Here is an 11798-nt window from a genome sequence, read left to right as displayed (position 1 = left end):
CAGTACAGTACAGGGAGTATCTTGTCCCATAGTCCTTCTCTCTGTACTGTACTGTATAGGGAGTATCTTGTCCCATAGTCCTTCTCTCTGTACTGTACAGTATAGGGAGTATCTTGTCCCATAGTCCTTCTCTCTGTACTGTACAGTACAGGGAGTATCTTGTCCCATATTCCTTCTCTCTGTACAGTACAGTACAGGGAGTATCTTGTCCCATAGTCCTTCTCTCTGTACTGTACAGTACAGGGAGTATCTTGTCCCATAGTCCTTCTCTCTGTACTGTACTGTATAGGGAGTCCCCCCCTATCCACATCGATGGAACAGTAGTGGAGAGGGTAGCAAGTGTTAGTTCCTCGGCATACACATCACAGACAAACTGAATTGGTCCACTCACACAGACAGCATCGTGAAGAAGGCGCAGCAGCGCCTCTTCAACCTCAGGAGGCTGAAGAAATTCGGCTTGTCACCAAAAGCACTCACAAACTTCTACAGATGCACAATCGAGAGCATCCTGGCGGGCTGTATCACCGCCTGGTATGGCAACTGCACCGCCCTCAACCCTAAGGCTCTCCAGAGGGTAGTGAGGTCTGCACAACGCATCACCGGGGGCAAACTACCTGCCCTCCAGGACACCTACACCACCCGATGTCACAGGAAGGCCATAAAGATCATCAAGGACATCAACCACCCGAGCCACTGCCTGTTCACCCCGCTATCATCCAGAAGGCGAGGTCAGTACAGGTGCATCAAAGCTGGGACCGAGAGACTGAAAAACAGTTTCTATCTCAAGGCCATCAGACTGTTAAACAGCCACCACTAACATTGAGTGGCTGCTGCCAACACACTGACACTGACTCAACTCCAGCCACTTTAATAATGGGAATTGATGGGAAATTATGTAAATATATCACTAGCCACTTTAAACAATGCTACCTTATATAATGTTACTTACCCTACATTATTCATCTCATATGCATACGTATATACTGTACTCTATATCATCGACTGTATCCTTATGTAATACATGTATCACTAGCCACTTTAAACTATGCCACTTTGTTTACATACTCATCTCATTTGTACATACTGTACTCGATACCATCTACTGTATCTTGCCTATGCTGTACCATCACTCATTCATATATCCTTATGTACATATTCTTTATCCCCTTACACTGTGTACAAGACAGTAGTTTTGGAATTGTTAGTTAGATTACTTGTTATTACTGCATTGTCGGAACTAGAAGCACAAGCATTTCGCTACACTCGCATTAACATCTGCTAACCATGTGTATGTGACAAATACAATTTGATTTGATTTGATTTGTCCCATAGTCCTTCTCTCAGTACTGTATAGGGAGTCCCTTGTCCCATAGTCCTTTTCTCAGTACTGTATAGGGAGTCCCTTGTCCCATAGTCCTTCTCTCAGTACTGTAGGCCCATAACATTGGCCAGGGGGATGGTCCTCAGGAGAAGGCTGCAACAGGACAGCCTGTAATGACTTGTGTGTAGGGGGAGTGATAGTGTGTAAGGTGTGTAAGGGGGAGTGATCAAGTGTGTAGGGTCTGGGGAATGATAGTGATAGTGTGTTGGGAGAGTGATCTAGTGCGTACGGGGAGTGAGGGGTAATATCCAGAAGGGCCCTAAATGACATGCTAGAGCAGAGTAAAGTCCTCATACCGATAACAAGGCACGCTGCAGGCATGTTGTAGGGGTCCTTTATGAATAGAGAAACCACTTGTATTGGGTCCACTAGAATTCCATACCTAGAAAAACACAACACTGTGGTTAGACACTCACAGCTCAGCTGAATCAAACCACAGTCTGATTTGATATCTCCTGTGTTTTTGTTCTACCTTGTTATATTTAGTATTACATTGTTATTTATTATTGCATTGCTGGGATTAGAGCTTCCAAGAAAGACATTGCACTGTACTTGTGCATGTGACATTAAAACTGAACTTGAAATATTTCAGCCTTTCAGTTATCAGAATGCTGCGAGTGTAAGTGATGCAGCATGTTTGAGTGAATCAGGCACAGAACCTCCTATCTTACTTTACAGTAATACATGACAATGTACCCTCCTTGCACGTCTTGACCACAGTATGCCTTTAGTAAGCAATCCCTGGCAGCTCCCTATAGGCTGTTATTGTGCTGGGCATCTGTGGACAGTCAGGAGGCATTGCGCTTGCAGTAGCGTACAGGACAGCACATGGTCTTAGCAGTGAAGGGGCCCTATATTCCATTCTCTGAAAACGGGGCCTTTACTTCGAACAGTCAAATGACAGCCATAAGACTACACTCTCCTTTCCCCCCTCTTCTCTTATGGCAAGCTCCTCATAACATTCTGTACTTACTTCAAAAGGTTTTCCAAGAACAGACGGGCATTGCTTAAGACCTACAACAAAAGAGGGCTTGTAAATTCATTGCATCCTTGCAAATACAGTTTGTTTCACTTGGCAGAAGCATACATTCATCATATGATTAAATTACAGTGTCTCTTCTCCACTGTAGTTTCAACTTTTATTAGTCGTATATACAGTGCCTTGCGAAAGTATTCGGCCCCCTTGAACTTTGCGACCTTTTGCCACATTTCAGGCTTCAAACATAAAGATATAAAACTGTATTTTTTTGTGAAGAATCAACAACAAGTGGGACACAATCATGAAGTGGATCGACATTTATTGGATATTTCAAACTTTTTTAACAAATCAAAAACTGAAAAATTGGGCGTGCAAAATTATTCAGCCCCCTTAAGTTAATACTTTGTAGCGCCACCTTTTGCTGCGAATACAGCTGTAAGTCGCTTGGGGTATGTCTCTATCAGTTTTGCACATCGAGAGACTGACATTTTTTCCCATTCCTCCTTGCAAAACAGCTCGAGCTCAGTGAGGTTGGATGGAGAGCATTTGTGAACAGCAGTTTTCAGTTCTTTCCACACATTCTCGATTGGATTCAGGTCTGGACTTTGACTTGGCCATTCTAACACCTGGATATGTTTATTATTGAACCATTCCATTGTAGATTTTGCTTTATGTTTTGGATCATTGTCTTGTTGAAGACAAATCTCCGTCCCAGTCTCAGGTCTTTTGCAGACTCCATCAGGTTTTCTTCCAGAATGGTCCTGTATTTGGCTCCATCCATCTTCCCATCAATTTTAACCATCTTCCCTGTCCCTGCTGAAGAAAAGCAGGCCCAAACCATGATGCTGCCACCACCATGTTTGACAGTGGGGATGGTGTGTTCAGCTGTGTTGCTTTTACGCCAAACATAACGTTTTGCATTGTTGCCAAAAAGTTCAATTTTGGTTTCATCTGACCAGAGCACCTTCTTCCACATGTTTGGTGTGTCTCCCAGGTGGCTTGTGGCAAACTTTAAACAACACTTTTTATGGATATCTTTAAGAAATGGCTTTCTTGCCACTCTTCCATAAAGGCCAGATTTGTGCAATATACGACTGATTGTTGTCCTATGGACAGAGTCTACCACCTCAGCTGTAGATCTCTACAGTTCATCCAGAGTGATCATGGGCCTCTTGGCTGCATCTCTGATCAGTCTTTTCCTTGTATGAGCTGAAAGTTTAGAGGGACGGCCAGGTCTTGGTAGATTTGCAGTGGTCTGATACTCCTTCCATTTCAATATTATCGCTTGCACAGTGCTCCTTGGGATGTTTAAAGCTTGGGAAATCTTTTTGTATCCAAATCCGGCTTTAAACTTCTTCACAACAGTATCTCAGACCTGCCTGGTGTGTTCCTTGTTCTTCATGATGCTCTCTGCGCTTTTAACGGACCTCTGAGACTATCACAGTGCAGGTGCATTTATACGGAGACTTGATTACACACAGGTGGATTGTATTTATCATCATTAGTCATTTAAGTCAACACTGGATCATTCAGAGATCCTCACTGAACTTCTGGAGAGAGTTTGCTGCACTGAAAGTAAAGGGGCTGAATCATTTTGCACGCTCAATTTTTCAGTTTTTGATTTGTTAAAAAAGTTTGAAATATCCAATAAATGTCGTTCCACTTCATGATTGTGTCCCACTTGTTGTTGATTCTTCACAAAAAAATACAGTTTTATATCTTTATGTTTGAAGCCTGAAATGTGGCAAAAGGTCGCAAAGTTCAAGGGGGCCGAATACTTTCGCAAGGCATTGTACGTGATACACATGGTATATATCGTCAAATGAAATGCTTACTTGCAGGTTCCTTTTTGACAACGCAACAATAAGAAATAATAACAATTAAGAATACAAACAAAGTAAATGTCTCAGTAGAGTAAAATGTTAAGCATAATAATACAGGAAGGCACAATTTATAGTTCAATATCTACACATGTTTTGGGGAAGGGGGGATTGGGGGAGAGTGTGGGGGAAAAGTGTTTAAATGATGAGGTATTTAGCAATCATAATGAGAGTGTTACGCGGGGTGGAGCAGGTGAACCCAAGTGCAGACTCAGACGAGGAGACAGGAATAAGGTAACCAAGGTATTTATTGAAAAGCGGGGAGAGCGGAGAGAAAAGCAGCGTCCGACTGGGGAAAACAGGCAACACAGGATAACAAGATCTATGCAGGAACAAACGGCTTGAAATGCAGACTGACTGAGCAGAGGCTACGATCTGGCAGCATGGAAGTGGCAGGGCTGAGTATTTGTAGAGTTCTGATTATGGAACATGTTGCAGCTGGTGAGGATCTGCTCTGCCTGCAGCACACCTGTCTCCACTCCCACAATCAGATACACCCACACAGAGAGAGAGAGGGAGAGAGCACTGGAGGAGTGGCGGCAGGTTAGTGAGACACAGGATGAGAAGTAGACAAGGGCAGATGTAACAAAGAGTCTGGTAGCAGCAGTTGTGATGTGTGTGGATGAGTTTACATGTATATCTGTGTAGGTGTGAGTGAGTGCATGTGTACTAAGGTGCAGTATTTATTTTCCATTGTAGATGCATCTAACTCCATTAGAGAACCGGAGAAAACTCCATAAGAGAACCGGAGGAAACTCCATTAGAGAACCGGAGGAAACTCCATTAGAGAACCGGAGGAAACTCCATTAGAGAACCGGAGGAAACTCCATTAGAGAACCGGAGAAAACTCCATAAGAGAACCGGAGGAAACTCCATTAGAGAACCGGAGGAAACGCCATTAGAGAACCGGAGGGAACTCCATTAGAGAACCGGAGGGAACTCCATTAGAGAACCGGAGGAAACTCCATTAGAGAACCGGAGGGAACTCCATTAGAGAACCGGAGGGAACTCCATAAGAGAACCGGGGGGAACTCCATAAGAGAACCGGAGGAAACTCCATTAGAGAACCGGAGGAAACTACATTAGAGAACCGGAGGAAACTCCATTAGAGAACCGGAGGGAACTCCATAAGAGAACCGGAGGGAACTCCATAAGAGAACCGGAGGGAACTCCATTAGAGAACCGGAGGAAACTCCATTAGAGAACCGGAGGGAACTCCATAAGATAACCGGAGGAAACTCCATTAGAGAACCGGAGGAAACTCCATTAGAGAACCGGAGGAAACTCCATAAGAGAACCGGAGGAAACTCCATAAGAGAACCGGAGGAAACTCCATAAGAGAACCGGAGGAAACTCCATAAGAGAACCGGAGGAAACTCCATAAGAGAACCGGAGGAAACTCCATAAGAGAACCGGAGGGAACTCCATAAGAGAACCGGAGGAAACTCCATAAGAGAACTGGAGGAAACTCCATTAGTGAACCGGAGGAAACTCCATATCAAGGGGACCAAAGGCCCCGCAATATACCTCAGTAAACCCTTAATGAGCGGTAGACTGTAACACGTTACACTATACCTCAGTAAACCCTTTAAGGGCAGTAGACTGTAACATTTTACACTATACCTCAGTAAACCCTTTAAGGGCAGTAGACTGTAACATTTTACACTATACCTCAGGAAATCCTTTACGGGCAGTGTGGTTTAGTTAATTTCTATGCACTAAACAGGGTGAAGGACGTCAGAGAAGGTTGTTAAATTTATTGCACATTGTGCAGTGATGGGCATCTAAAAAGTCCACATAGGTAGCTAAAACGAAGGATTAAATTGAAACTTCAGCTGGAGAAAACTCCAACTCGGTTGCTGAGGTGAACGATTAAATTGAAGCCTTAGTGGGGATGGAAACTCCATCAGTAGCTCGTTACTATGAGCTGAATGACACAGCTGCTAGGGTGAAAACTGTGGTTGAAGCTGGAGGAATTGTTGCATTTTCATTGTCGATTTCGTTGCACTTGCCTATGAATCACATTATTATGAACAGTACTGACGTCGAACGGAAGAACCAAGGACACGGGTGGTTCCTAATGTTGTGAGATTCTCGCTAGTGTTTACAGAACAACTGGTTCTGAGAGATTAGGATCAGGACCTGCAGTTGTAACAGTAAGCAACTGTAACAAAATGGATGACTGCAGTGCAGCCGTTATTATGAGCACATGTTGCAATGATTGCTAAGGCATACAAATATTAAAGTGTGTATACTTATTTCAAATGTATGTAGTTCTGTCTAAAGTATGGCATCTTTAAAGCTATTGTTTTATTTGTTTGTTTTTTTCTAGTTGAGTATATTATTTATATTGCTTTGTGTTGTCTTGTCTGTGTGTGTGTGTGTGTGTGTGTGTGTGTGTGTGTGTAAAACTTAATAAACAGAGTTAAAACAAAATAAAAAATGTATGTAGTTCTGTACCTGTCTATTTTTTTTAAAAATGTTCATAAAAATGTCTATTAATGTAATGTATTGTCATTTGATGTAGTCCTGTCCTTCAGCTGTAATGGTCTATTAATGTCATGTTTGATGTGGACCACAGGAAGGGTAGCTGCAGCTTTGGCTCTAGCTAATGGAGATCCTAATAAACACCAAATACAGTAGTATTTCTGTAACTCATCTTGACAGCTAAAAGATGACGTGTTTGCAAGTCAAGATAATCACTCTCTTGATTTTTAGGTCTGTCTTGTGATTCTCCCCCTCCCTCGTTGAACATTTTCCATTTTGGATTGGAATATCTTATTATGGAATACAAAGACTTCTCCACGTTAAATGGGAATTTGAGAAGAAGTTCAAAGAATGAACAAAGTACTGCAATGACAAAATGATCTTGTTTCAGAGAGTGGATTATCAACAGTTTTAGAAATGTGAATTTATTCTCCACGGCTTTGATGAAGGGGACTAAGCTGGCGTTGCTCTAGATTGGACGTGAATTCAGATCAACAAACTAGCTGTTGCAGAATGATTACTTTAGATAGAATCTCAATACCATATTTCCCCACAATAGTTACACATCTGAATGTCAGTGTGTTTTTCTAAGGGAATGGTACCACCATGTTTCCCTTAGCATCATCAAACCATCCTTGAACTCCAACATCTCTCTCTAAAGAGTAAAACAATGGTTTATGTGGTTGTATTGAGACTCACTGAGAGCTAGAGGAATGGGAATGTCCTGCTGTTTCCCATCGTCTCACACACTGACTTCAAAGCCAAACTGAATTAGCAAAACACAAGGTTATTAACAAAGTGATTAGCTAACTATATAGCTAAGCGTTACGTGTCCCACTTTAGGATTGGACAGAATAGTCTAGTCCAGTAAGTGCCGCGGCACAAGTGCAATGTACCTCTACTATCTTGCGTCTGGTAAATTAAGCCAAAAGGAATCTTACAGAATATCAGATTATTACATGAAAGCAGGATGACCTTGGCCTCACTTCAATCCACATCACCTCCTTTAGCAGCAAAATCATTAAAAGACAAAAGAATATGATTTATGATTTTGTCTCACTTTCACTGTAATCTTGCTTAAATAAAAGAACAAGAACACAGAGTAGCCTCGGGCTAGATATATAATCCTCTTGAGGTGTTCTGAATAAGTGTCTGGTGTCTTTAAACACTGTGGTTTCAGGCCCAGCGTGGGATGAATATGCCTTCTGGTGAGACCTGGGGGCACACACCCACCACCGCACAGTGATGCTCTCTGATCGACTCCTCTTGTCGGAGGTAAGCCAGTTAAGAACTAATTCTTATTTACAATGACGGCCTACACCGGCCAAACCCGGACGGCGCTGGGCCAAAGGTGCGCCTACCCTACGGGACTCCCAATCACGGCCGGTTGCGATACACCGGCCAAACACGGACAACGCGGAGCCAATTGTGCGCCTGCCCTTTGGGACTCCCAATCACGGCCAGTTGTGATACAGCCTGGATTCAAACCAGGGTGTCTGTAGTGACGCCTCTAGCCTTAGGCCGCTGCGCCACTCGAGAGCCCCTATGTTTTAAAGGCTACAGTCACTTCAGACACCCTGGTCTAAGCCCTGTTTAAGATGGGGGGGTGGGGGTAGTGTTCTACTAAGCTATATGGAATTGTTTTCAGAAGGTCATACCAAGGATCATTTTTTTATTTGATTTAGAATTTTAAGACCCATTGAGGTATAAAAATAAAAGAATAAAAAATATTTGATGAAAAATGTTATTTTGCCTTACTGTGTCACGCCCTGACCGTAGATTGCTTCGTCTGTTTCTATATTTTGTTTGGTCAGGGTGTGGTGTGGGTGGGCATTCTATGTTTGTATGTCTAGGTTTTGTATTTCTATGTTTTGGTCGGGTGTGGTTCTCAATCAGGGACATCTGTCTTTCGTTGTCTCTGATTGAGAACCATACTTAGGTAGCCTGTTTTCCCACTGTTAGTTGTGGGTGGTTATTTTCTGTTTAGTGTTTGTTGCACCCTGTCAGAACTGTTTAGGCTATTATTTTTGTTATTTTGTATTCAGTGTTCAGTCAGAATAAATAATATGAACATGTACCACGCTGCACCTTGGTCTTCACCTTCTTCTAATGAAAGTTGTTACATACTTCAATTTGCCCATACAAACACATTTAATAACAGATTCACTACATGGAACAACAGATAGTCCCCCCGAAGAATCTAAAGGAAGTTTGTTCTGAAGTGTCTGTCCTATATCTGAGAGGTATACTGTAAACCAGGGGTGTCAAAGTCAAATGGACGGAGGGCCAAATAAAAAAATCAGCTACAAGACGAGGGCCGGACTGTTCGAATGTTCATTGAAAAAATTTTAAATGACGCATATAGTCTAGTGAACCTAATTGAACCTACTGAAAACCTAACAAATATATTACAATATGATCAGATAAATAAAGCAATATTTTCTTATGGCTCTGTCAGTAATCTTTAATTTTCAACAGACACAAAAGACAAATTTCCTTTATATAAATATCCCCATAACATGAACATTAAATGAAAGAAACCGGTATTCAAGGCACCATCAGTAGACTATATTTTCTATTTTAGCAAAAGTGGGCTAAATTTACTTCAAAGAAAAAACAATAATAGCAATTTTCTATCATCCACTCAACTGAAATATTTTTAAAATATAATTGGATTGAAATACAAAAAAATAAAGTGCAAAAATCTATTAATCAAAAACAACACTTTGTTTAAGGAGAAGTAACATGCAGTGAAAACAAATATTAAATTTTAACTTTTAAACTTGAACTGAGTAAAAACTCTAAATATGTGATTGCACAGTAATGTTCACTTGTTTGAGGTTGAGGGTGATACTTGGTGGTGTCCCATCTTTTCCACAAGTTCATCAATGTTCGGGGTAAGGCTCTGAGCTGAAGAAATCCTCAGAATTGAGTGGAGGTGTTCAGCAGTAAGTCGACTTCTGTGTGATGTTTTGTTCAGGTTCATCAAAGAAAACAGTTGTTCACACAGGTATGTGCTGCCAAACATAGACAACGTTTGAGCAGCCTGGATGCGCAGCTGGGGCATTGTGCCGGGGAGGAAACGGGCGAACTCCGCAGCACCCACTGCCGCATATTTTGCCCTCAGTGCATCATTGCATTGGAGGTCAATCAACTCCATTTGGAGGTTTGGTGGTGAGCTTTCCACGTCAACAGCAAATGGGTTACCGAGCAGTTCCAACCTGCTTTTTTGTGCTTCAAAGTCAGCAAATCGGCGTCGAAAGTCAGCGGCAAGCATACCTATTTTATCAGCCAACTGTGTGCTCGGGAACGCACTGGTAGAGAGCTTCTCTTTCATGGTCTGGCAGCTGGGAAAGTGGCTCAAATTTTCTTTCCGCATCTGCGTCTCCCACAGAGTCAGTTTGGTTTTAAATGCCTTCACTGTACTGTACATATCAGAGATGACACGATCCCGACCCTGCAGCTGCAAGTTTATTGCATTCAGATGACTCGTAATGTCACACAGAAAAGCCATTTCACACAGAAACATTTCGTCTCGGAGTTGTGTTGTGTCTTTCCCTTTGCTGTCCAAGAACAGACAAATCTCCTCACGAAGCTCGAAACATCTTTGAAGCACCTTTCCCTGGCTTAGCCATCGCACCTCTGTGTGATAAGGCAAATCACCATGCTCCGTTTCTAACTCCGTCAGAAATGCCTTGAACTGGCGGTGATTCAAACCTTTGGCTCTGATAAAGTTAACTGTGCGCGTGATGATGCTCATTACATGCTCCATTTTCAAGGCTTTACCGCACAACGCTTCCTGGTGTATGATACAATGATAAGCTGTCAGCTCACCTGTCGCGTTTTCCTCTTGCATCTTTTCCCGTATCTTCGCCACCAGTCCGCTCCTGTGTCCACACATCGCAGGTGCTCCGTCGGTTGTCAAACCCACGAGTTTTTCCCAAGGCAGCTCCATCTCATTTACACATCTTGACACCTCTTCATACAAATCATGCCCCGTAGTTGTGCCATGCATAGGACGTAAAGCCAAAAACTCCTCTGTCACGCTTAGGTTGGAGTCCACTCCGCGGATGAAAATTGACAACTGGGCAATGTCAGAAATGTCGGTGCTCTCATCCACAGCCAAGGAATATGCAATAAAATCTTTTCCCTTTTTCACAAGCTGCTCTTTTAGATTGATGGACAACTGGTCTACTCTCTCGGCAATGGTGTTTCTGCTCAGACTCACATTTAAAAAGAGTTGCCTTTTTTCTGGGCAAACTTCGTCACAAACTTTAATCATGCAGTTTTTGATGAAATCCCCCTCCGTAAATGGCCGGGCTGATTTAGCGATCTCTTCTGCCAAAATAAAACTGGCCTTGACAGCAGCCTGGCCTTGTGATTTGGCTTTTTTGAACAGAGCCTGTCGAGATTTGAGGCCTCGTTTTAATTCCTCTGCCTTTTGTAGCCTTTGTTCCATGTCCATATTCTTGTTTTTGTCCGCGTGTTTCGTTTCATAATGTCGTCTCAGATTATACTCTTTCAGTACCGCCACACTTTCTCCACACAGAAGACACACAGGTTTTCCAGCTACCTTCGTGAACATATACTCCGACTCCCACCTTGTTTGAAACCCCCGGTTCTCAGTATCCACCTTCCGTTTTGCCATTTTTGATGGGTATCTGAAAGTTAATTTTACTGTGATGCTGACGACTGCTGTGCCAATAAATATTGAAATGAAGCAGCCTACTGCTCGGTGCGTCACCTTTGCATTGTGGGAAATGTAGTATTGGTGCGTGTAAAAGATCTGCGGGCTGCCGGCTTGCTGCGGGCCGGTTCTAATAATAAATCAAGATCATCCCAGGGGCCGTAAAAAACCTTCTTGCGGGCCGGATGTGGCCCGCGGGCCTTGACTCTGACATATGTGCTGTAAACGATATATATATATATATTTTTTTATATGTATAGCCCCTTATTTTTGGCACTAAACAGTCTAAGTCCTGTCTAAACCGGGGGTCTACTAAGCCATATGGAATTGTTTTAAGAATGTCATACCATGGATCATTTTTCTATTTGATTTAGAATTTTAAGA

General features: G+C 42.6%; 1 protein-coding gene across 1 annotated transcript in view; it reads right to left on the bottom strand.

Moving 5' to 3' along the window:
- Positions 1 to 11798, bottom strand: part of LOC110506952 (diacylglycerol O-acyltransferase 1) — a 40734-nt gene that overhangs the window by 27723 nt on the left and 1213 nt on the right. Inside the window, exons 3-4 of the mRNA XM_036937386.1 lie at positions 2355 to 2395; positions 1678 to 1763 (exon numbers count right to left, since the gene is read on the bottom strand). Coding sequence (XP_036793281.1) covers positions 1678 to 1763; positions 2355 to 2395 — 127 coding nt within the window. The remainder of the gene's footprint in view (positions 1 to 1677; positions 1764 to 2354; positions 2396 to 11798) is intronic.

The sequence above is a fragment of the Oncorhynchus mykiss genome, chromosome 2, assembly GCF_013265735.2.
Source record: "Oncorhynchus mykiss isolate Arlee chromosome 2, USDA_OmykA_1.1, whole genome shotgun sequence".
NCBI classification, from domain to species: domain Eukaryota; kingdom Metazoa; phylum Chordata; class Actinopteri; order Salmoniformes; family Salmonidae; genus Oncorhynchus; species Oncorhynchus mykiss.
Note: the sequence above shows the minus strand (reverse complement) of the source record. Positions and strands in the feature narration are given on the sequence as shown.